Source organism: Fundulus heteroclitus, chromosome 6 (assembly GCF_011125445.2).
Source record: "Fundulus heteroclitus isolate FHET01 chromosome 6, MU-UCD_Fhet_4.1, whole genome shotgun sequence".
Taxonomy (NCBI): domain Eukaryota; kingdom Metazoa; phylum Chordata; class Actinopteri; order Cyprinodontiformes; family Fundulidae; genus Fundulus; species Fundulus heteroclitus.
The window spans coordinates 21,336,372-21,363,690 of NC_046366.1; the positions used below are offsets into that span (position 1 = coordinate 21,336,372).

The 27,319-nt window shown below is 40.0% G+C and overlaps 1 protein-coding gene across 2 annotated transcripts in view; it reads right to left on the bottom strand.

Moving 5' to 3' along the window:
- Nucleotides 1-26,592, bottom strand: part of rock1 (Rho-associated, coiled-coil containing protein kinase 1) — a 49,765-nt gene extending 23,173 nt beyond the window's left edge. For both annotated transcript variants that reach the window (XM_036138322.1, XM_036138323.1), the window contains exons 1-5: nt 25,662-26,592; nt 5,172-5,253; nt 1,157-1,257; nt 942-1,079; nt 636-811 (exon numbers count right to left, since the gene is read on the bottom strand). In XM_036138322.1, the coding sequence (XP_035994215.1) occupies nt 636-811; nt 942-1,079; nt 1,157-1,257; nt 5,172-5,253; nt 25,662-25,754 (590 nt within the window). In that variant the 5' untranslated portion in view covers nt 25,755-26,592. The remainder of the gene's footprint in view (nt 1-635; nt 812-941; nt 1,080-1,156; nt 1,258-5,171; nt 5,254-25,661) is intronic.
- Nucleotides 26,593-27,319: the final 727 nt, after the last annotated feature.

Below are 27,319 nucleotides of genomic sequence, written 5' to 3' on the forward strand. Positions count from 1 at the left end.
TAATGTTTAATAATTTTGTTTTGTCCCATTTAATGTGTTTTGCAGCTTTTTTTTTTACCATTTTTATTCAAATAACGAGGTAATGGCTATCTATGTGACACATAGTAGCAGTATCCCTCTTAAGTGTTTGCATACAAGGAACTCATCCAACACAATAAATTGTTTTAACATAGTCACAGCAATAATAAAAACAAAGCCCCCAATTGACTGCTTGGATTAGATTTTTGTAAGATGTTATATTTTTTATTGACATTTAGAGAAATGGAAAAAATATATATTTTTGAAAGTAAACAATACAACTGTTCTTTAAATTAAATAAATGTTGTCCATTTACACACTCAATGAGAACAAGGATCCAGTGCCTTGCAAAAGTATTATGTTTGGATTTTTTTGTGCAATGAGTTTTTAAGTTGGTGTCTGATAGTTTAAGTAAAGTCATATATATACAAAAACAAAGGTTTTTGTAGACCATTATTCACATATTATTATACAAGTTGATTACAATTGACTTAGTGTGTTTTCTGAATTTATTTTAGTATTGATTTGGTTCACAGTTATTTAACTGTTCATTTAATGTCTTTTAAGGCACTGAGCAAAATAAAAAGTAAACAAAAAAGGCATATGGTGCCCGTCACCTGTGAATGAAGCCCATGGAGTGGATTCCATCCAGAGCCAGCACCACCTCCGCCGTGTAAAAGCGGGCCCACTTCTCTGGCACGTCATAGTTGCTCATCAAGTTAACCAGGTCTCCACCCGGCATGTACTCCATCACCATGTACAGGTAGCGGTCATCTTGGAATGCAAAAAAGAGCTGCAAAAAAAACAAAAAAGAAAGGTCAAAGTTTTTAACAAACTAAACATAAAGGAGATGTGATCAGTTAATCAGTATTTTGCATTTAAAAACATTTAGACTACAGGTAAACACTGAAATTGGATCCTACCTGCACCACCCACGGACTGTTGGCAAACGCCATTATGTCCCTCTCTTCCCAGAAGAAAGCAGAGTCGGACCTTTTGATCATCTCAAACTTGCTCAGCAGCTTCATGGCGTATACTTTGGATGTGGACTTGTGCCTTACCTGGGGGGGAAAGGAAACGGTGAGCTCATGCCAGTACGATAGTGTTTATTTAAGATGATAAAGAGGTGAACTCTTACCAGTTGAACCTCTCCAAATGCCCCTCTGCCAATGACTTTGACCACTTCATAGTCATCTGCTTTCATTCGTAGATCCCGAATTTTACTAATGGTTTTTTTATCTGGTGGAATAAAAACAATGATAGATCAAAAACAAACAAGGAGTTTCAGTTGGTACGATGCAACCTTTAAAGACCTGTTAAATACATATGAGGTAAATTTAAACCAATATGGATTAGGAACAGCTGCAAAATGAAAAGCAAGTATACATAGAAACATACAGAATACCTTAAACCTAACTTGCTTAGTCAGGGATTCCCCCACTGTATTATAAGCCTGGTGAGCTGCCAGGATTTTACACTAAAATTTGAGTTTTGCAGTCATTTAAAACATATGTTTTACACATTACATATAAAACAATGTTTCAACTATATCAGATGGATTTCTAGATGTAACGTAAAGTCTAAACTAGCAGATGGAGGCTGCACCCAGCGAATTGTCTGCTGATTGATTGTTCCACAGCATCACCGCAGGACATACTCAGGGGTTAAAAAACAGAAACCACAAGATAAATACTTGTGTGTGTGCAAAATTAAAGCCATCTTAAACTATTACAGTACTAACAGAGTTATCGCCTTGTTGCACCTCTGCAGAGGAGCAACAAGGGCCCTTCAATAGAGATCAGGAAAACTAACAAATACAGGAAGTTGCTTTTTTTGACTTTAACCTCCAACTCCATCTCCCACAGAGCATAAAGGATTTGGAAAAAGCAGCAGCCAGTTTAATACCATGTAGGAATAGTTACAGTCTTTAAACTGAAACTACAGGCACCCGTTACTGTTTTTAATTGTGCTAGTGAGAAAGAAGTTGCAGCAGTAGTAGCGCTGCCTCAAAAATAAAACCTCTATTTTTTTCCACGATAAATATGATTTACGATTTTATTTTATTTTTTCTTCACGAAAATCTAGACACAACAAGGAAATCTTTCAAATAAACTTGGTTTTTATTTCCACCATATATTTTCCTAAACATATATTCAACATTGCAAGCTTTTACCAAAACAATTTCCCTTTTTAGGACTGATAGATTTTTTTGGATTTGCCAAAAAATAAAGAAAAGAAAATGTTGATGTTTCAAAAATTAAATCTTCATAAATTGCACATTTGAATTAATCAGAAATAATAATAAGTAATAAGTTGCTTAAAAATGTCACCATCTTATCTTTCTTTTTTTTTTTAAAGCTGTTTGGTATGCCTTCTCAGTTTTTTGTAAATTGTGAATGTTGACGGCAGAAACCTTGTTACAAAATGCATTTTACTGCCATTTTTCATAATTTTTACCAACATTTTCTCCAATAAAGCTAAAGAATTGACCACAAGAGTCTTTTTTTAAATTACTGGTTGGTTCTGTAGTCTGTTGTCTCCACCTCCTTAGTCTCAGCAGCCTGCATACAGACTTAGCAGATCTATAGCAGAATAATAAAATGGATCTTTCTAAGATTTATAATGTAATGATCCATCTCGTAAGTCTTCATACAACTGAAGGTACTGGCATAAACGCAGCGGTGGTGCAGACAATGCTTTTGCTTTTATCATATGCACTTGAAGCCCTGAATATTTAATTGGTCTCAGCAGATATTTAAATGCAGACACTGAGAACCCCGTGTCTGGAACCCAGAACCCCGGGATCGGAGGAACTCCACCCAAAACAACAAAATGTGGAACGCAAGACTGCTACAAGCTCATCTCTCAAACAAAAGTTAAAAAAATAAAGTCAATCAATAAACTGTTATTAATATTAATACTTTTTGTTAATGAGTCACGTTTGGATGCAACTAGATGAAATTTAAAACCTAGGATGAAAATTTTATATTTAAAGACTTCAAAAATTGTAAGAGTTAGAGTTATAATTTTGACTTTTTAAAGGAAATATTGTTTACACTAACATATGCTCGGCATTAAAGAGTAAAAACTAATTCTGAACTTAAAGCAACAAGCCACAGATTGAAAAGTTGAAAATCTTCACAGCAAAATTAGTCATCAACCTAAACCTCTGAAGTATTTGTCTTGATGTTATATTCTTCAGTAGTGATGGAAAGTCTGCCTTTTGAACGTGAGCAAAATTTGTCAGTGTTTAGGGAAAGTTTGTTGCCCATTGAGAGTTGGCCTCTAACCAATGCAATAATTCTGTCTCCTTTGGGACAGATCGGATCCAACCGTTAAGCCAAATTTGGTCAAGGCTGTGCTAAGGGGGCTGGCTCTCAATTCACATGGGCCACAATTGGCACCGGAATGCATGGAAACGCAAATCGTGAGTGCATCAACGCTCAAATGATCCAAAAATAAAGAAATACGCTGTTAAACCAATTATTGGCCATGCTCTAAAAAACAGGATTTTATATCAGTTCAATCTAAAGTGCATTCATTTGCTTGTGTGTTTCTAACCTTCGTTAAGGATTTTTCTCCAGCTTTTCCCCGCATAAACAGTGGAGCAACCGCCTGATTTAACTTTAGCGTAAAGGCCGACGCATTGAGAGAATTTGGAGTAAGGAACGCCTCAGGCAACCCAAGCTACTAAAGGTTCAGGGTCCTAGCAGCTAATCCATTAGTCCAGATCCATCAATGCTTTACACAGAAACACAGGATGAGGAATGACTGAGGAGATGTGAAGTGGCAGGCCCCTTTTTTTTTTAAAGTCTGATTCACCCCCTCTCTTTCTGAAATCATAAAAACAGATTCCCCACAACCAGGGGCAACATGCTGAATTTTGTCAGGAGGAGGATGAGAGGGAGTATTTGTTGTTTTCATTAAATTATAGGTTAACTGGATATTATTCAGGAAATTAAAGACGACCATGGCCAAGTTATAACATCAGGGCCCTGCCCCCCACCTTAGAATAGCTGCTTTTATAAAAACTAGTTCAGGGATACTCTGTAATGCGATAGTTGGCATTTCCAAGAAAGAAATCTCACAGAGAATCAAGCAGTTACACCAGATTTCTGTTTTTTTGGTTGTTGTTTTTTTAAAAACAGAAAAACGGTCTTGGACTAATATTTACATTGCATCTAGATTTAAATTTAGGGGGGTTTCATGGTCTGAGGGCAGTGTGGACAAAGAAGCCAACCTTGATATGGACCATGTGGGTCACCGGACATTCATGAAAGCGCCCTTTGTTGGGGACACTGAGCAGCAGACACCTATTGTGTCCGAGCGTACATACTGACCGTGACCCAAAAACAGCCTTCTTGTCTGCCGCTAGACTTGAACCCCCCGTACGTACAAATGGGAGACTTGGGCTGAACGATTTTGGAAAATAATCTAATTGCGATTTATTTTCTTAATATTGCGATGTAATGCGATTTTTTTCCAGTTTAATTTATCATGTCTCTTAAAACATATACAAACAACAAATCATTTTGTTTCCTCGCTGTGCAGATTAGTTGCTAAAAGACCCGCAGCATCTAAACTCAGAGCAGAAATTATTGCGTTCTGCCTACAATATATTTCAACCAAAATTACAATTTTGACTTTTCTCTGCGTTAACAACAAGCAACAAAAATGACCTCTAAAAAAAGACATTTGTAAACAAGGACTATTCAAAACAAGAACTTTTAATGTTTCTATTAATCAGAATATTATTCAAGAGAACAGCTTTTAGTTGATTTGGACATCAATCCTTGTTGAACATAAAGTCCAACCAACGAGCAAGTCAATGTATTAAACTGATTGACCAGAACTTAATGCTATGTATGATTATATAAACTCTAAAACAAGTAATAAAATTAGATTTTTTCACTGCTGCAACTGTCTTCCCTTCCATGTGGAGGCAAACCCACATCAAACATTTTACCAACACCTAATGGACGCGGCTAATTCCCTAATTGTTACATAGCCAAAAATTGCAGACTCTGCGATTTGGAAATTGCGTTTTTTTAAAATTGCGATTATATTGAAAATGCGATTAATTGTTCAGCCCTATGGGAGACCCAGTTTAAAATGTGTGCGTGAGAGCGAAAGCCACGATCCGAGATACTTACATCTATTCAAGAAGTTGTCGATGCTCTTGTTTTTCCTAAGGGCGGGGAAGTCGAGGTCGTACACCAGAGCGTCCAAGCCATCCTGAAGGAAGAGGAACAGGGTTCAGAAGGAGGAAAAACAAAAACCCCACAGCCTTCCACAGATAAAATAAGAAAAGCAGACTGTTCTCTGTGAGGCTTTGCAGACAAAACTTTCTTCAGAGGACGGACCATGTTAACAAAGAGAAGCAAAAAGGAGTTTCAAAAACGTGTCTTGCATGTTTTATAACACAAGCAAAGCAGTAAATATACATCTTAACTTATATGTTAAAATCTTAACACGTAGAATATTGGTTAGTGTTTTGATTTTTTTCTTTTTCTTTTTTTTTCAAGCTGCAGCACTGACGCTGCAACATTCCCTGTTCATCGAAGAACTGATGAAAATGTTGTGGTTCATTTCCACACCCAACGTATTGTGATGTCAACAGACGACGTTAAAAAGTGCTCACCTACACACAGACCTGTTAAAATGTCAGACCATGAACATTTTTCAACCCTTTTTCCCTCTCATAAAATGTGACATGTATCCCGGACAATTCAACTGAAAAAAAAAACCCAAATATGTTAGTAGGAAAAAAATAAAATAAAAAAAACTTACAAAGACAAGGATGCGCATAGGTGCAAACCCTTAATTTAATTATTTTCTGCACATTTTGGTAAAAGCCAATCAGCATCCCACATCTGGAACTGCTAATGTTCTCCGAATCTATCAGATGGGCACAGCCGTCATCTCGTGTCCCAAAGGATTTTCCGTCAGATTTGGTTCTGGATTCTAACTACAGGCCACTCTGAATCTTTCGTTGTTCTTCTACTGAACTTCTACCGTTGACTTGGGTATATAATTTGACACGACTTGACACTCATCTTTCTAGCAGACCCTAGAAGGCTTTGGGCCAAGACGCCACTCACAACTTCATCCAGCTTGACCAAAAGCCCAGCTCCATCAGACGACAACCCCACAGCATGATGCTGCCACCCCTATACTTCACCAAAATATTGTGTTCTTGTGGAGACGTCCACGGTTGTTTCTAAGCTGTGCCTTACAGAATCTTGTAGATTGCCACACATCACCTACAGTTTTAAAGTACACCACAGTAGATAGACGGAGATGCTTTTGACAACAGAACTCCCTCTTCTGAAACTGAAGACTGATAATGATGCAGTTAATTAAATATTCTGCTTACAAACATAAACGCTCCAAGCCTGAACCCAGGATGAAATACAATGTACTACTATTGTCTAACGACCACCACGGTGCTTTTCCTTGCAGAAGCTTTTAGGCTAAATTAATGCAAAGATGTCAGTAACATTCCCAGATAACTGAGCACAGAATAATTTCTTAACTTTAACCAGATGTGCTCAAGCAAGGGTCATCTAAGTTGGCTATTAAAATATAAAATCAGAAGAAAAGCTCTGTTGACTTTTATTACTGATGGTTTTTATTATACCGTAAATCAACTCCAGCAAAACTTTCAAGCACTAAAGCCAAACAAGCATGTCAAGACACTCCTCCTCGTTTAAAAAAAAAAAAAAAATAATAATAATAATAATAATAATAATTTAGGGCAAAGGAAAAGTGTCTGAAAAACTGAATGAAGTCACTTAGACCAGTGGCTTCAAACCTTTTTATCTTCAGGCCAAAGAAATAATAGCACCAGACTTGTGACCCTCCCTGCTGAGTACAGAAGCATAAAGAGGGAGTCAATGAATGAAGAAAAACAGCATCAGCAACAACTATTTATTTGCTTTAAACCAGGATTTTTTTAAGTTACTTTTCTGATGTTCTAAAAATCACCCAGTTTTATTTATTTTTAATTCAACACCCCAACCCAGAGAATCCGATTTAGACATATTGTTGCATACACTGTATGTTATGAATTTTACGTGTCTACCTTCACACACATAAGATTGACATCTCATTATCAGTCGACAGTTTAAAATGATTTGGGCCCACCCTTTGCCGCTATACAAGTTCAGCTCCTCTGGGAAGGCTTTTCAAAAGTTTAGGAGTGGGTTTGTGGGAATTTGCGTCCGTTCTCCCAGAAGCGCATTTGCTGACATCAGACACTAATGTTGGATGAGAAAGCCTTGTACTCTACGCTCTCTTATTCCTCCCGAAGGTATTCTATCTGGTGGAGGTTTGCCCTGCGCAGGTCAGTCAAATTCTTCCACACCCATCTAGCTCATCAATGGCTTCATGGACCTCGCTTTCTGCACTGGTCTCGACAGAACAGTCGAGGGGCCAACTTTAAACTGCATCTACAAAGTTGAGTGCATTAAATAGTCCAAAATGTGTTTACATGCTGAAGCTTTATTAGCTCTTTTTACCGAGGCAAAGAGACTGAATGAACTAAATCCTGAAAAACAGCCACACCATAATCCACTTTGTACCAAATTGTACACTTGGCACAACGCAGTTAGGCAAGCGACGGTCCCTTTTTGCATCTGCCAAGCCAAAAACGATTAGACTGCCAGACAGAAAGGCATCATCGGTCACTCCAAGGAACCTGCGTCCTTTGCTCTAGAGTCCAGCGGCGGCGTGCTTCACACAACTGCATCCGACGCCTTCCATTGCGCCTGTTGATGTAACGCCTGGCTGCAGCTGCACAGCCGTGCCGATTGTTTGTTTGAACCCACTCTAAACAATGTTCTTTATCTGATATGAAAGCCACATGAGGTTTGGATGTCTACAGCTACCGATTTTACGTGACCCACCAGTTTCTGGCCAAGTCACCTGTGGAATATTTAATACACGGAGGGAATGTAGATGACTCCAACCACGGCACCAATGCTGGAATGGAGAAAGTTTGCATGCTTAGGGTTAATCTGATAAACCTGTGGACATAAAGGAGACTGGGACACTTGCAGTTACATTTTTTTGGAAGGGTAAGAGAATTCTTTTGGCAATATAGTAAATCTGATGAATGAAACGGGTTATAAGGGGTTTATGATGCTAAGAAACCGTTTTTATTTTTGCACAAGATGCTGTAAACAAATGTTTTAAGCGGCGGGTTGATGCTATCTTGGCTCAGCAGGAGACTAAGTGCCACTGGCGAGGTTTAACCTAATCTGCCATAATCCGCAGTGGTTCCAACAAAACAGCCGCACAAACACTTCGGCACGTGTCGTACTGCGCTGTTCCGTCTAGCGGGTATGAAGTTGAAGCTAGAGGAGTGTTTTTCGTGACGTCACGGGTCATCCGAGTGTCTCTTGTGTCCTAAAGCTCAGCGGTAAACACAGCTGAGGTAAAGGTTATTTTTAAGAGTCTCTATTTGATGACAAGTCTGCAGACTCACCATCACAGCTGGAGTCTTGCCATTCCAGCACCGTGAATGGGTCAATAACACGTTGCATCTCTGTGCAAAAGCAACGATGACACACGGTGAATCAGCAGCTCAAGCCAACGGAGGAATCCGCTTAGCTAACTTTGCTCCTTCTACTCAACAGTGGAGGTCATGGCCACACCCCTCACTGAGAGACATAACACCAATAGTGCCCTGCAGGAAGGGTGGAAACAGGGGAACGGGCAGGTAGGAGGGGCGAGGAGGAGGAGGATCCGGAGGTGGAGAGCGGCTGGTGGGAAGAACAAAAGCAACTTGCTCGTTGCCAGTCTTTGAAAACATGGTGCAGAAAAAACAACAACCCAGAGCCATCTCTATATAATCTCAGAAAAGCATGAAGGTCTTTGCACAAAACTGTCCAGTAACGGCGAATAAGGGATGCTGTTGTCCAAGTGGAATCCAGCCAGGCTTCACTGAAGGGGAAAAAAAAAAAAAAAAAGAACTAAAGAGCGGAGTCTTTTGGGACCCTAATCACAAGGCTCTGAGCGCAGCAATGCGCGTTTGCATAACTTCCTGCCACAGAGAACTCAGGACAGCCACAGTAGCATTCCTCAACAGGACTGTACACGTCAGAGAGCTATTTTAGGTATGTGGCCAAACAAGTTCTCAACAAAAAAAGTACGAAAGAGACAGCAAAAGTCCATCCCGAGTACCGAGTCGTATTTTCGGTCATCACTAAAGTTTAGCACTGTGATGGAAAGGAGGAAGGAGTGGGAGGCTGGCACGTAACACGAAGCTGGCTGGTCCAATTGGAAAACACACACACACACACACACACACACACACACACACACACACAGGGAAACAAATCAGGGCAGAATGGATGGCAGTGATGGCTGGGGTGGTTAAACTTAAACACCAAAGTGGGGAAGGGGCCAACGCACTGAGTGAAAAATCCCTTTCTGACATATTTATATTTAACGTCTGTACGCTGTGAGCGCTTCAAACCGAAGTGAATTCCTTGTTTGTGAACACAATCTTGGCCAATAAGGCCGATTCTGAAACAAGGAAACTACTATCCTTACAATAAAAAGGGACAAAATGGAAAACACCTTCAGTAAACAGAATGCCATTCAGCATGCACGACTGTATCCTGTGGTGGGGATATCATTTATTTTGCAACTAAACAGCCGCCATGTTTGACCATAAGTTTAGGTGGACAGGGTGATGGGCTGAGCTAGTAATCAAATCCATCTCATTTTGACTTTGCGTGCACATTTTTAATCATTATTTTTGTGTTTTCTGCTTTGCAAATATACTTTTATTTTACAGTGTTCTGCATCTGATGTGTGCAACCGCTCTGTCCGAAGGCTGAACTCGTGTGCACGTGTTGTGCCGTGTTCTTTTGAAAAGCTAGCACAAGACGGCGGAAAGAAGAAAAAGAGGAACGGCAGCAACGTCCTCCTGGTGGGCATGAATGGATGAATGCTTGGTGAAAGACATTATGCAGCAGACTGCACCAACATTGTATTTATAGGGGAAAAAAAAAATTTAAAAAGTTAAAACGGGGCATGAAACAACTAAAACAGGAAAGGTATGACACGGAAAAGAGGCTAAGGGAGCAGCACCCGTGCATTTAGCAAACACAGGTATTATTGGTTAATTTATGCAGGATTGCTTTGAATTCTAAGGCCCAGTCAACACGCAGCCGGACATCTGGGGAAATTAGTACATTTCTATGCGGCTAGACCTTCATCCGCACATAAACCCGGTTTTAAATCTCTAAAAACGAGTAATTCTGAATAATGCGGCCAAAGTGGAGATTTCTGAAAATTCAGCGTTTGATCCTGCGCACATGACAAATCTGACTTTTAGGGTGCGGCATCACAGTCTGCGACAAACAATGCGGCGCTGACAGCACGTGTGACCACTATTTGTAGACCTGGCCATACTGGGGAGTAAAAAGTAAATGCCATCAGAGAGGTGCCGATTTCTACGTTGATGATGTGATTGTTTACGTGTGTCAAATCAACGTTAAACTGGACAAATTCAATGCTAACCTAAAGCATCCCCGGTCATTTACATCCAACCGACATCAACTCGGCACCACACAGCATTTCCGGTCCAACTCTCCGGTCCAACGTCGGCAATATTTTTGAAGGATTCTGACTGACTGACATAGGTTTCAGCTTAGCAGCACACTTCCCCCTTTGCGTCTGGTATGTTTAAATTAAAACAACGCTTAAAAGGTGTACTTGTGTGGGTTCGTATGGTTGAAAATGTTTTGAACCTTTGTGTAACAATTATTTTTAGAAACGATGAGGGGGAGATAAAGATCTGGTTATGTGTGCACAAGGACCAAGACACGGATCACAAGATGTTTTGTGCAAGATTTGTCGGTCTGGTGGCTGAACCAACACACCTGTGCAACCACCTGGAACTGAAAAACGACGTGATCCATTCCCACGAACTGACAAATATTTGTGCCAAATCGGAATTAAATGTATAGGATCTTTCAGCAGCTGCTCTAAAATGTGAGCAAATTTGCTTGGTCAAAATAACTGTCCAATTATCAGTGCAGGCAATAATTATTATTCATATTTGATTATCAATATTATTTAATTCATATTGTAATATATTTTGTACTTTAAATCTATTGTAAGTACACTTATATTGCTGATTTTATTATGTGGTAGCCTTTTTTTCCCCTCTTCTTTTTTAGGAGTGCGGTGACAGCTGGCAGCTCTTCAGTGGGTTGTATTTCTAATAAGTTTATCTATACTTTATATCTTTTTCATCCACTTTCTCTGTTGCTCTAGATAGAACTGTAGATTGGCTCTTTTTTTCATTACTCATATAGTGTGTAACTGTGTGTTTTTGCCACTAAAGGAGTTTCTTATCTTATCATTGACAATATACTTTGTCACATAGTTAAGGAGATGATTCAAGAATGTCCCTGGGTACGTTTCCTGTTCAGGGTAATTCCGTGTTCTCGCTGGGCAACCGATGTATTGTTGTTTCAAAACTGATAACTTAATGGTTTTAAATATGAATTTTGACCAATAATGATTATAATTTTCCCCATGATCGAGTAGCCCTGATTAATTTGGTCATTAAACATAAAAGGTGATGAATTTAGCAGTCCTAGAAGCTAAGACCAACTCTGGAATTAATTTATGGTAACCAAATTTTTTTATCTTGTATCAATTAAACAATTGACTGTTTTTCCATAAAAATACAATGTAAAAAAAACAACAATTACACTGCATACTGCTTCTTATTGAACTACTAATGTGTTTTTCCTGCAATGATTCATTCATATTTAGAGCTAAGCATGGGATTGTTTCCAATGCTTTAAAGAAAATTACAGTTTGACAAAATATTTCCCCATCATATTTTTCCTTCAGGTAAAATTAGTTTGAAATACTGAGAAACCTAAGAGTGACAAACATGCTGAAAAAAAAAGGCAATCAGGAAGGGGACACACTTTTTCACACCACTGATAAACTTAGTTAAATGGTCACATTATAAGCAGCCTCTTGCTTTCTTCAGCCCAGAACATGATGCAAACAATACGAGTAGGTAAAATTCAGGTTACCTTGATACTATAGACTAGGACTTTTTTTGCCTATAAATCTAGTCTATTCACAAATTTTTTGATTGACTTAAAGTTTCCTAAAAAAAAAAAAAAAAAAAAAAAAGAAAAAGAAAGAAACTAGTATGATCTCTCTCCTTTTGACTGCGATTTTACATTAATTGCAATGCAAAATAAAATGTAAACTGAAAAATGTAATGACTGAAACATGTTTAGCACCACATTTGAATGAAAAACAAAATGCAGCCCTTACTGATGCGTTTGCAGTTTAAAAAAAAAAAAAAAAAACATTTACAATGTCATATGACAAGACTGAACTGGATGTGAACAAAAACAGGCTTTGGGACAGCCATGACTGCAACTTCAAACAGGTGGGGTGGTGAAGTTATTTTTTATAAATTCTACTTAAAATGGAATAATACAAACTCTAAAACCTTTTAAGCAACTAATTACTTGTATTTATCAATAATTTAAATTAGTTATGACTGCTTATAATAATATCTACACAACTAAATTGATGTGGCCATCTATCTAAAACCTGCATGTTCACAAAACGTAAACCTTTACACGTTACCATTAGGGTAGTAACAACGAATAGATTAAAAATCGACAATCAAAACTGTTGGCAACAAATGTCATTGATTTGTCGTGCCGTGCGATCGGGTCACTCGCCATGTCGCCGAGCCGTTTACCTCATCTACAGGCGGTCATCAATGCTGGCTGGGTGGCTGCAGAGCGAGTTGAACGCAGCGAGGCAGAGGGAAGGCGTCATTTTTTAATTCTGCTTTTTTGTAGTTAATTCTACAAATGACGCCACAGGGAAAATGGCTCGAATCAGGTACTCAAAAGATAGGGCGCACGTTACGCCCAAATAAAATCAGAAACGAGCGAGTTTTGACACGGCACGAGAGCTCCACAGTGATGCAGAAGTTGAAACAACATGGAGTCATTGATGAGGGCAATGGGAGCTCAACGGCTAAGTCATTACAATATCTGACGTTTGTTCCGTTTCAAAGTGAGGAAACCCCGACAGCGCTTGGCTCGGGCTGCGCTGCCGAAGCCGTGCTTCGAGGTGCCGCCTGATCGTCAGTCTTATGGCTCGTCCAATGTGGCTGTTAGCTGGTTAGCTGGTTAATGATAGGAGCTTGTTTACATGCAACATTGCCTGACTGGATTAAAACGTGTTTGGATTCAAAAAGGAAAGAAAGTATACCGAATGCACCGTCTATATGGGCTCAAAATCAAATAATCCGATCATTATCTGTGTTTACTTGCACCAAGCTTTATTCAAAGGAGAAACTGACATTAGCAGAGTTGTTGAATTTCCATTAAACATTGACAGAAATTTTGTACTTCATGCAGAAAAGACAACAACAAAAGCAGAGGCGTGTTGGTTCTGATTGTCCTGAGCGCACAGAATGGACCGGCACCAGGTTCTGAGATGGTCCAGAACTCCTGCTGTTGCTGTTGAGAAAGCGGGAGGAAATTATGATCGTCCCAAAATGTTCTTTACTGCACAGCGCTGTGGCCCCACCCTCCACATGCAGGCGCTATAACTACATTAATTAATGAGAACAAGCGTTTAGATGGACGCTGATTGGATTATGGATCATAAACCAGTCCTCTCAATCAGAATACAATTTAATTCTGTTGGTAATAATTTGTTCATTAAGGTTCAAGTTTTAATTTGCTGACAAAGTCTGGGTGAAGGTTCTGTATGGGAGAGAGGAGCAGGTCTCTACTGACTTTTCAAGAATCAAGTCTTTATTGTTATGCAACAATATTGACATTTTGGTGACATACTCTAAATGTTAAGAGGCAGATGCTAATTAAAAACACAGAAAAATGAGATAAGCACCCCTAAAGGGCACCATAAAAAAATGTAAAACCCTCAGAAGAAATACGACGTATTAAATATCAAACACCCTTTTTGACTGAGAAAACAACATTATAGAATAAACATCCTTGGAGGAAAAATATGTAGAAGGACAAATGTAGCTTGTAGTATTTACATAAAATGCAGCTTGTGCTGAAACAGTCAATGAAGTGAGCTGGTGGTTTATTTGATTGTCAGAAGTGGTGTTTTAGCACTGGTGGCATTGTTATGCCCAATTTCTTCCCCTAGATACACTCGCATACAAGGGTGAGGTTCAACCAAACTGCATTTGACACCGGTTTTACAGCTTCCCTTTTGTTGTGTTAAATCGCTGTTCATATAGAAAACCATGACTATTTATGGCTTACAAATCTCGTCAACATAAACATCTTTATTTGAAGCAAAATTATTTATTACCCAATAAAATTGTAACACCTAAGTAGCAACTTGTTTTTGTGAGCTTATTTGCTCCGTCAGTCCAAATGTTCTATTTTAGAAAAAAAGTGGAAATAAAACTGTTTTTTTGTCCGATTCATGCATTAATCGTACAAAATCATTGAGCGATTAATCTATTTTTAAAATAACCGTTAGCTGCAGGCCTAGTTTCCATTAATAGTTTAGGAAAAAATGCAACGAAGAATGTGCCTACAAAAAAATGAAGTGACAGCGACTTTGGCTAATCAGTAGCTCCTAGGCTGATGCCTCTTCAGCTGCTCATCATGGATCATCGTCACCTAACTTGAAGTGCCTCAACACTTCAGACCACTTCAACGTTTGACAGGGATGCTTTATTCACCGTGTTGGCTTCCAAATCATAGCTCAGACAGAGCCAAGCATGTTGAACATACAGAGACAAACATGCGCAAACTCCAATTTTTGAAGGAAAACAAACCAACCATGGTTTTAAAAAAAAGTTTCCGAAGAAGAGGGAAAAAAAAAAAAAAAAAACATTGATGCTGATAAATTTTTTGCCCGTCATCAATAACGTCAACTCATCCTGGCAGCTCTATTGTGTACACCTACTGGTTTAGTGTTGCTGTGAAGCTCCGCTGTGGCAAAGAGGAAGTGATGCCTGGCTCTCTGTTTGTAACAAAGCTCTCATATCCTCTCTTAACTTCTAAGGTGACCCATTATGCTTCCTCTTAAAACATTTTGAATAAGTCTATGGGCTATACAAAACATGCTTATTACATTTTTTTGCTCAAAATCATTCTCAGATAATGTGATTTCACTCCCCATCTACATACGGCATCACAAATGAGAATCACATCGTCCCCCCTCGCCAAAACACCTATAAACACCTGGCTAGCATTCAGTCCATTAACAGCATGAAATGTACCAACACTGCAGTTTTGACATTTCCAAGATTCTTCTTTAGTTGTTTTTTTTTTTTTTGCTTGATTTCCAAAGAAAGCACAGAAATTTACTGATATGAATCACAAAATGAAGGCTAGGTCAGAAATTAAATATGAAGGTCAGAAATGCATACAGAATTCATGCATTAATTACCTAATTTGTACATGTGTGGATAAACTGCATTTTTAGTAGAGTTTGCTTTTAAAAAAAAAAAGACAAGAAGCAGAACAGCTTTTTAGAAATGATAAAGTTCAAAATGCACTAATCAGCTTTTTCCTGACCAACACCAATTACCTGTTGCCGCATTTTCTAAGCTCTATAAACACAGGGGAAAAGAACATTATATTTTCTACAGGTTCTTTGATAAAAGTGTCCGTTCTAAAAATAAAAGAAAATTAAAAGATTAACCAAATTCATGTATTAACCTCTCTCTGGTATTTAGTAAGCTCCAAAAAAAGTACAAGGATGTGTTGGATTGATGTATTCATAAAGCAAAAACAGTCCAAGTTCTTAGCTTTGATACATGTAATGGCTGAATTTTTATTCCCAGAATTTACCTTGCCTTTCACAAGTAAGAGATCAGCTCCAAATGGACAGTTGATTTTAATTTGACTGAGGGGTGCATCGCGAGTTGTAATTAATTATATTTACACAACTCAACAGAAACAGCTACTAGGCATGAACAGACTCAGGCTATGATTCAGTTTTGGTAAAAAAAAAAGAAAATTCTTAAAAAGATGACCCATCATGAAAAATACCCCTTTTGCATGTTTTGTACTTTCATTTGGGTCTCTACCGCTTCTAGAAACAGTCTAAGCTCCAAAAACAAAAAAATCCCAATCCAGCCGTTTTCTGGCAATACGTAAATAAGTTTCCCCAAGTAAGAGGCCGAGCCCAACCCCTTACCTAGCAAACAGAGCGGCGCTTCTTCCACAATTCAGTTTTAGAAGAGGAGTACATTTACCGGTGTACGCGCTACACAATGGAAACGACAAACGTTTTGCTGGTGGCTGCAATAAACAACGTGTCCGTGCACTTTCTCCCAGTCACGGAGAACAGAGATGCGTCCCAGCCAAGGACAACCTCCCTTGACATTGCCAAGCAAGGACTGTTTAGAAAACTACCAACAGTACACAGCAGGATTTACCAAAAGACTTCTGCTGAAGGAAGGTTCTGTCCCTACGGTTTGACGGAAATCTGCAGCTGACAGAAACGCACCTAACGATTCGTCTTGTGTGCTTTGCATCACCGTTTGTCACGAACATCAATTTTCATTTAGCACTAGCTAACGCCGATAGCCTCGGGTGACTGGCGGACATCCATAAATTTCTTGTCCCTGGACATTTCCCCAGTTTTAGCGTGTGATGAATGATTTTAAAAAAAAAATGCTGTGTGTAGAGTATTATTACGGTACCCGGGTAGACGGAGCAAGTTAGCATGTTGCGTTTAACGGCGTTATGGCATCTCCGGTCGTGCTCCTGTTGAGAAGGTCCTGAGTGGCGGCCGCCTTTAAATAAACACGCCGAGTTTGTCACTACCGACGGGAAACAGTGCGGTAATATTATGGTATGTGTGAAATAATTTCCTTTTGACGGGGCTGATCCTTGCTGGGTACACTCCTTCTGCTTCTGGGTCTGACTCAGGGTCAAAGATCATTTTCCCGTGTATGTGCATGTACAAGCGCAAACATTGAGTCGGTTGTTTAGCACACCCCGTCCTAAATGTTTAAAAGAAGCATAATGGGGCCCCTTAAGAGTAAAAAAGAACCTTTAGGGCTTCTTATTACCCGTTTTCTGCTACTGCGGCATATAACCGAAAGGTGTGATATACCTCTAAATAACGTAAAAATTAATCACTGTATTAAACAGCGCCAACGACGGAGTAAAACAAAAACTGTACATCACTGCTTAACATTATGGTAGCAATTACTTCGTCTGTTCCTAACCTTTTCAGGGAGAAAAAAAAAAAAAAAAAAACCTCACATCCCTTTTCCAGCCATTAAGGTCTGAGCTAAAGTTTCCAACGTGAGACGCAGCCACTTCACTCCCCTTCGACATGCCAACACAAGGCATGTGAACTGGCCCGACTTTTCTGCCACTTCATCGACACAATGAGCTTTGCGCACGTGACCGACTGTGCAGACAGCCATTCAGGCTGGGCCATGCAAATAAAGGCAGTTCCACTGTAGGCCGAGCGCCGTGTAAACACAAATGTGTTCACGCAGCCCGACGAAGCCATTCAAAGCATAAAAACGCCAGACCACTTCCTTACTGCTTACTCCCCGAGCAGTGTGACTGAAACCAACGTTTTAACGTGCTCCCCCGCGGTGAGTCTTGCACCTCTTCCCTTCGCCTCTTTAGTTTTGCTGCCAAGCGTTGATACGTAGCGACAGGAAATCCCACATACCTAGAAAGAAGGCTTGCTTAATGACTACACTGGATAAATGGCAGTGACAGTGAACCCTAGGGGGGGCAAAACGGGGCGTTCCACTTTCCTACAAAGTCCAAGAAAGCAAGAAACCCCCCGTCACAAATGCTTTTATGTGAATACTTCAGCAGAGGAGCACATTGACGCGCTTCCACGACACTGAGCTCAAAAATATTCCACAGAAACTCTGTTGTCCATTCCAGCATTTGTGATCCTGGCCAAATAAATAACCTGTGTATTTAGCATCAGAACAACACAACCGGGACATGGTTCAAGAGCTCACTGTAAAAATCAGAAACTGAACCTCAGAGATTGGGAAAAAAAACTGGAGGCGATAAATGTGAAAGGAGGAGACCTAAGAAAAAACAACAACAACAAAAACAGACTGTTTAAGAAAGAGCAGATCATTTGAGTATGCATTCCTGAACGTAATAAGTCAGTCTGGGGAATGCGGAGCCACAAATAGCTCCGCCGGTTGTTGTTCCCATAACTGCACGGCTGAGGAGAGCAGTTTACAGCCGACAACTATGAACTTTCCTGTGACAGAAACCGATCCCTGCATACTTTGATGTAATCATGAAAATGCTCTGCTTTTTTTTTTTGTTTGTTTTTTTTCCCCCTCTCCTATTTTTAAGCAGAGCAATTCAGCTTGTGGATACTATTAGCCAGGAAAATGAAATTAAAAACAATAAAACCAGGTTAATTTAATTAAATTCAAAAATACTGTACTGATCCCAAAGGGAAATGAAATGCTGGTGTAACTCCTGTCACAGGAGATTCTTCAACGAGTTGTTGTGGATGCTGAAGGATCTCCTGTAGCGGTCCGTCTTACAGCTGGTCTGGAGAAGCCTCTGACTGAAGACACTCTGTTGTTGTATAACAGTCCAGTGAAGCGGATTGCTAAGGGTCGTCCTCCATGATGTTCTTCATTTTATGAAGAATCCTTTTTTGAAAAGTCATCTCCGGCCTTCTTTAGAAGCTTGTTGAGCTTCTTTAAAATCAGTTGCTCTGATGCCGCTGGCCCAACAGACGGGCTTCCACGACACCAAGCTCAAAATGTTCTACAGAAACTCTGCTGTCCGTTCCAGCATTTGTGATCTCGTCCAAATAAATAACCCATGTATTTAGCATCAGGTCTTTTAAAATTCTTAAATATGTCCATAGAAGTAGTAAGAACATTTTAACCGATTGTTGAAAATACTTTTACCCTGGTGTATGAGTACTAGCTGAGGTTTAACGCAATAAGCTGCAATGGTTGTGTCACAGCAACAAGGTATAACAAGCAAGGGATTTAAAACAAATCTATGAAATTTATAAAGAATGAAACAAGAGTTAAACGACTATGCACTCAGCAGCAATTCGGACAGAGCCTTTGGGAAAAGAAAAAAATTAGCTGCAGGTTCTTTGATAGGGACATTTGTTTTGAAACCAAATGAAAAAACAAAAGGAGAGAGCCAAGATTGACTTCTTTATGTCCCTAACAGTTATATGACCATATACTCTGCTGATTATTAATCAGACAATAAAGTGAAAACTGTTTGACTAACATCTGATGGACCAATTAATGCATCTTTGATTAGTCAATTCAAAATGTCGATGCCTCTTTTTGTAAATAACAGGATACATCCTATTAGATACATACATTTTATATTATCATATATACATATATACATTTTATATTATCATAAAAACGTATGAGATTTTAATGCTAAACTTTAAAGGGAAAAGCTAAAGTGCAGAATGTTTGTTTCTACATAAATCCAATGTATCCCAAAACACTGATCTAAGACAAGCAGACCTTGACATCAGCGTGCAGAAATAGAACCTTTGGTCAAATATTTCCTTTTGCTTATGTTGCTGAGCACTGGCGAGTAGTTTCTATCAAAATCTCATCAGCGTGCACAATTTAGCACTCAAGTTCATTTTGCTGCTGGGTTTGAACAAGTCACAGGTTGATTTTTTGATTTTTGATTTTTTTCTGAGTATGAAACCTTGTTTCATGTCCAACGATTAGAATTACAGAGCTCAACAAGTCAACTGAGAAATCATGCAGACAATAACCAACCAGTATGCATGAAAACATGTTCACAATTTGTATGGTAAACTGAGCACAAGACTCTCTAAAGAAATGTTATCAACTGGGGAGGGAAAAAAAAATAAAAACATAGCTGGAGAATGAAGAGAATGAAGTTTAGCTGTATAGCACCTGTACAAGGAAACCCCAGATTTAATAGGAACAACATGCGACGTAGAGACCATTTCCCCATGCGACCGACGCCACCGCGGCCTTGCGAGCTAAACAGAAGCACCGACAACACTCCCTGATGTCCCTGTCGAAACCGCGCAGATCTGTGGGTGAAGCCAGGCGTTGTGGACACCACCTTAAGGGTTAGGGCTGTCTAATAACAGCAACAGGGTAGCACAGACAAGGGAAGGCATTCAGCGTGAGTAAGACATGAATTCACCCAAAGCTGGTCATCCAGTGGAAGAAAATCTGGAGACGCGCCGTTAAAAAGGGGGTGTCAGAAAAGAACTTTTAGCACAGAGTGCGTTTTTGTTTTGAAACCTAGACTTGCACGGTGAAACATAACTGAACGACCTCGCAATGACGGATCCGCGTTCAGCTTAGAACATGAGCCCGCAGAGAGCCAACTCAGAAGAAATGAACTGTAAACTGGACCTTGGTGTCCAGCAGCGACGTCCTGGACAAATTTAAACGCGGGTGATTTTTGGCCAATCTCAGCTTCCGCTTACATTTTCAACCCCACAGAACTCGACCCATTATATCCATGCGGCGCTAACGCGATCATTACCTTTAACTCTGATTGTTCTCCCTGTAATTATTCCAGTTACTAATTTAACGTCCAAATCAGGGATTGAGGAAGGATAAGCGCGGACCTAAGCTAAAACGGTGAAAAGGGGCCAAAGTAACAGAGGCTGTGCTCGGACACATAGAAACATCTGAAACAAGAGGGCAGGTCACACCACAACGACTTCAAACGTGTAACGGCATAAAGCCAGTCGGAAGATGAGCGGGTTCGACTGATTTTGTCTGAATTCATGTGCTAAGGCAAAGAAAATGTTAATGTCATACTGATCGCGCATGGAGGCCAGAAAAAAATAAATAAAACTTTACACCCTCATCTGTACAATGCAGAGGCTGGGACAATTAACCATTGAACCAACTATATGATCAAAAGAGAAGACCGTCATTTCGATGCCATGGCGGCGTATGAATCAGCCTTCGGCGAGCACTCCCTCTCTGCTTTGCTTCTCAAAAAAGGGCCGCGTACGCCGAAAGGGCTCGGAATCCCGAAAGAGGTACTCTGACGCGCCGAAGATAAAGGAAAGAGGGCCCGGGACTACAAGAAATGGCCCATCCTAAAGCTGAGCGCTACATGGAGGCGCAGCGTATTTTAGGGCTGGGCGATAAATCGATTTAATCGATTAATTCGAATTTACAACTCTTTAAGACTTCATTTTTGGAAAATCTGGATTTTATTTTGCCAATACACTCATTGGGTTTCCATGAAGAGAACAGCATGTGATGCTGAATATATGTTTAGGCAAAATTATTGTCAAAATATTGTTAAGTGGAAACTTTTTTTTACCATAATACGAGGTACTTAATTTACTGATTTACTTTTTTTTTTAACTTAGTTTGAAGTTCACAAGTGCAGTGAAGCCTGTTCTTAGCTCAATGTGTAATACCACTAGCAGCAAATGTTTTGTTATATTTTCAATGTTTATAATGGCACGGCTGCCATCTTGTTTTACAAGCATGTTTCACAGCTTGTTTTTAGTTGCACTTTGAATTCAGGTCAACTCCCTGACAAAATGCTTTACATAAAAAGCAAGGTTTTAAAATAATTTCTTTTTATGAAACAAAAATGAGGAAAAAAAAAAAATCGATTAATCGAATTTGGTATGATAAAATCGGAGATTTCTTTTTTAATCCATATCGCCCAGCCCTAACGTATTTACACAACACACGGCGAGCCGCCAACAGAAGCGGCGGTCCAGCAGTGGGACGCGTCGAGCGCAACGCATAAGCAGGCGGACAAAAATGGGCGAGCACGGGGCTGGAGCTGTGAATTCTGATGAACCCGCTACACACAGCCAAGCGCTCTGGCTGCTTTATGAGCAAAAAAAAAAAAAAAAAACGGCCCAATTCACAGCCCTCGGGAACACGAGTCTTTACCCTTCGGTCCACATAATTTTGGTTTATGGGAGAAAAGCAGAGCCCACACCCTGCCACCTCAGAGCTGCCTGCCTGTTCGTTCTCCACACACTCGCTCTCTCTCTCTCGCTCCAGAATGGCTTTGGGACACACTGGGAACTCCAGGCCAGTCAAAGACAAGAGGTTATTTGATTAGTATGGAATTTTATTAAGCTGTGGGTGGAGTTGCAGGGTGGCAGTGAGGGAGCCTCAACGAGAAAAAAAAAAAAAGGCCACCATTCATCGATCAGGGGTGAGAACGCTGAGAAAAAAAAAAGATAAACGGCCCCCTTGTGTGGGGCTGCGCAGTAGGAAGAGTCGCCGCAGGTTTGTGCTCCTAAATGTGCGGCGCGTGTGGACGTTTGGGAGAGTTTATTAGCCTCTTTGCAAACATGATGGGAGGTCTGACAAAAATCAGCTTGTTTTGTTTTAAAAAGACAGCGATCTCTACAGCGGCCCATTCAGAACACTAACACGACGACTTGGTCACGAGGGTGGGGGGGGGGTAGGGTGAACTCCCACTTCCCAAACTGACACGGTCCTTGATGCTCTTTTGCTTTGCAAGTCATCAGCCAACTCCTGCATCCTTGTCGACGACGACAACAATAACAACAACGGCGACATTTACTCCGGGCATGCAGTTAAAAATCAGATTTTTTACATATACTATAAAACTTTCCATCATTGGAAGTCGTTAAATGGTAATCAGCCCTTCCTGTTTTTAAGTAAGCTCTCTTTGCTAAATCCTCGACTTTATTTTAAAAGATTTTTTTTTTCCCCCCAAGCTTTCCTCAAAGTCGGGGGATTACGTACATGTAGATTACTAAGCTTTTAAACGCTTTAGGAAAGCCCAGATGACTATGATATGGCTCTGTAAGCTTCTGATTAATAAAAACCTTTTGGTGATGAATGGAGGCACACCTCAAACACGACGCTTCTTTGTGTGACATCATCAGAAAAACACAAGTAAACAGTCAAGAAATAGAGCAAAGAATAATGGCTCTCTGTAAGTCTGCTTCACTCTTGGGGTACAATTTCCACACGCCTGAAAGCGTCTCGTCCGTCTGTTCAGACAATTACTTCAAATCGAAAAAGTTCAAATCAACTCCAGAACAAAAGCCAAAGACTTTGTCGACGCAGGTCGAAGCTGGGAAGAGAGACTGGGACCCACTGTGAAACGAGTCCCGTACAGACATGGGCTGAAAGGCCACTCAGGGAAGAAGAAGCCAGTACTCTAAAAGCAGCATAAAAATACAGACTACAATTTGAAAATGCAGTCAAGGAAACAGATTATATTTTAGCCGTCTATCCATTTTAACTTTTGTTCAATTTGAAGGAAAAAAAAAAAAAAAGAGAAAAAAAAAAAAGCATGCAACCCTGAGAACACCATCTCAATTTTGCAAGCGGCATTGTCATTTTATGTGGCTGCTTGTTTTGCTGCCGGATAGACTAGCAAGGCAAGTTTATTTACATAGCACTTTTCTGTAACAAGACGATTCAAAGTGCACTTCATAAAATATTGTGGCATCATGATGAAAGAACATTATGTGGAAATATTGAAGCAAATTCTCAATACATTGGCAGAGAAATAAGAGCTCAGTAGACCGAACACAGCACCGACCAATCTTTGGTTTTGATGATCACAACTGCGGTAAAAGAGGAAGACTTCGGTATTAATCAGAGTTATAATAAAAAAAATGTTATAAGTCTTTTTATAAAGTTCATGTAAACATTGGTTTTCAACTTTGGAAGTATAAAGCAGGAACCTGCTACAATGACACCACTGTAAAATAGGGAGGGCATCTTAAGTTGTACAATTTCCCTGCAAATTCAGATTGTTGTTTTTCTTCCACCCACCTCCCTAATTACCCACCAGAGACCTGGAATTGACAACACCAACCACACGAGCAGAAACGCTCCCATGTGTTACATCACTGTGAAAACACGTAGTACCACTGTCATCCAAGCTGGCATATTTCTGACATCAGCAGCCGTGTGACAACAAGACTCCCTTTGGCGATTCACTCCGCAATGAGCAATGAATGAGAGTTCCCAAGATTCTTGTAATAAAAAAAAAAAACAACAGCAACAACGAAGGAGCGCTTGAGGGGTTTAGCACGTGGCAGCGGCCGCCTTCCATCCACAGATGGAAGAGGGATCTGATGAGTTGTCAGGTACAGCTTCTGATGCTGCCGGAGGCCTGCAGGTCATAACAGGCGTAAAGCGGGTTTACCGCTTCACATCACATTTAAATACTGAGATTCAGGTGAAACGTTCACTTCACAATGACCCAAATGGCCCCTAAAGACAACAGTGCTCTCTTGGAGGTGTTTTGCGTGAAAACCACATCGTTTTAAGTCGCCTAACATAAAAACATAGATGCGCTGTTTTCCCTTTTCTTAAACTTAAACTGCCACAAACACTTACCCATGCTATCAAACCAAAGGGATTTAACAATAGTTGTAGCATTAATAATTGTTCTGATTAGTTTTTTTTTGGCCACCCCAAATAATGAGTCCCCCTGATCCGTTCTCCTAAAAACAAATGAATAAATAGATGCAACAATTAGGGTTTCCCTGGTGGACACTGATTTCCAGTTTTCTCTTTCTTGAATTTTTCTATTAAGGACCAGAACACAAGACAAAAATTATGTGCTGCACCTTCCATGATAAAAGGTAGCAGCTGTAAATATAACCCAAAATGAAGGAATCAAGAAGAATATACCCCACTATGCATCAAAGCATGTGCCTCTGAACGATCTGATTTCTATTCAACTTTAAAAAATAAATAAAAACGCATCAGAGTACACTCGTATCTGCCGATCACTTGTCCGAGCTGATCAAGATCATTTTAACATATTCCAACATCTGGCAAATTGACTGAATCATCTCTGGATAAAACATAAAGTTTGAATAAATAAATAAATAAATAAATAAGAAAACTACCACGTGTAAAAAAAAAATCTGTCCCAACAGAAGCATGGGGCCTCTGGCTGGGCAGGGTCAATAATAGCAAAAGGTCTGCAGATGATTTCCGAAATTGTAAATAAATGAGTTGTAAAGGGTTTGAAACTTTCTATTAGGAACTATTTCCCAATTTACTGAAACCTGTCACCAGTTTACCATCTGACAGACAAAACAAGCGCAGAAATATCAAACGTTGAACGCTTGTGAGAAACGGGCTCTAAAAAGCAAACAGTAAACTGCAGCAACAAAGAGCGACACAACCAACAACAAACCCGTACAGACATGTTCCCCCCAACAAAAACACGCAGAATGATTTAAAACCCATGCAACAATGAACACAATCAAAAAGGAATAAAACAACTTTCTAGCTTACTCATTTGATGTCACGAGTTTGAATCCGTCCCACGATCTATTTGGGGAGGGGTAGCAAACTTTTTGTTGTCTTGTTTTTCCTAACAAATCCCAACCTAACCTAACATTTATTTAGCTAAGAAACCAGGCTTGAACTACTCCAGCGGGTCTGTAGTTAAACGCACAGTCAACAGATGTCTGACATCGATCGACAGAGTGGGCAAAAATATATATATATACCTACAAGGTGTCGAAATCAGCAATTCCTCAGAGTGACAACTGAGACAAATGTTGGTGTGGGCAAGGATCTCTGCTCCAAGGAGTAGACTGACCCCGAACGGCGCTAGCTAACAGGGCTAGCCAACGAGCTACAAACTTACCAGTAGACAATCAGTGTTGACTTCCGACTTGGGGTCCTGTAACATGGCATCGATTTTCTCAAACCGTCCCTCCATGGCTTCTCCTGCGGACATTTTCGCTGTCGAGCACAGTCCCGAGGCCGGGTTATTGTGAATAAAAAAAACAAAAACAAACAAAAAAAAAACAGCTCACTGGCGAGGCGAGAAAGCTGGCTAGCTAGCTAGCGTTAGCCAGTTGTAGCTAGCCAGCCAAGCGTCCGTTTCTTCGTGTGAACTTTACACCGCGCCTCAAAGAAAATGCATCGTTGTCCCGGAGCTTTCGCGGACAACCAAAGCGTCGATGCGGCACCTAACACTCCACATTTTCCACGTCGGGGAAGGTCTTTTTTTACCCCCCTTCCCTCCTCAGTACAAGTGGCCAACAACTTCAGCGGCAAAGATAAATGTGGCGACAAGATTAGACAAACCTCCCGTAGGATGCCGCTGAGGATAAGGGCTTAAAAACGCTCCAAACAAAAGGCAATTATAGGTAAATGCAATGTTCAAAAAAAAAAAGAATAAACAGAGGGAATACTAATCCAAACGCGTTCCCATAGCTGTACCAGGCCTCCGCAGAAAGCCACCCGTCTGACAGCTCCAAAAGTAGAAGTGGTGGAAAAAAAAAAAACTTCTGCTTCTTCCAAATTTCGAAGTTTAAACACGGAGACGCTTTAACGTTCTCAACGGCGGTTCCTTCCGCTGCGTCCCGTCGGCCGGCGTTAAATGTCGACTGCTTCCCCCACCGTCCAAACTTGCAGGAGCACTCGCACTCAACATAAATAGGAATCACGTAAGATGCGCGTTAGTATTCGGAAAACAATCGCATACTGTGCACAATTTTTTTTTTCCTCACACGGCTCGGCCAACATGTCCGCCTTCCTGTTCAAACACCCCGGAGGAGCTGCTTCAAATGTCAAGCGCAGGGCGCATGCGCCGCGCCTAGCCGCACTGAAAGAAACTCAAAAGACGCAACACGTTGCAATATGTAATGTTTCGATGTTACGGGGTTTAAATCACATTGAGTAAAAAGGGTGTTTCTATATAAAACAACGTTAGCGTAATAATACCAATAATAATAATAATTAAACAAATATGTTTCCCCTGCTTACATCTGTCGGGATATTCTATTCTATCATTTCCTGTTTGTTTCGGTAATTTAAACCATATATGGTTTTCTGGTTCGGGGCGAAACAGCACCGTCATAAACAGGTAAGAACGCTTTCCAATATTACAATTTTGCAAACAAATTTCATTAACCATAATTCTTTCCCCACAATGGACGTTTTTCATGAAGCAAAGAATCCAATATAACACAGATGTTTTCAAATAGAGGACACAAATAGAAAGACTATTCACAACCAATCCAATGGCACACCTGCACTTCTGTGTAATGTATTTAGTAGAAGCGATAGAAAAATAAACAGCTGAACAATTATCAAAAAAATATAGATAGATAGATAGATAGATAGATAGATAGATAGATAGATAGATAGATAGATAGATAGATAGATAGATAGATAGATAGATAGATAGATACTTATAAATGTAAAAAAATATATCCAGCCTTCCTGATCAATAAAGAAAGCGGACATCTGGCATTTTAACGTGTACAATATGATAACCGGTAGAGGGCAGTGTTT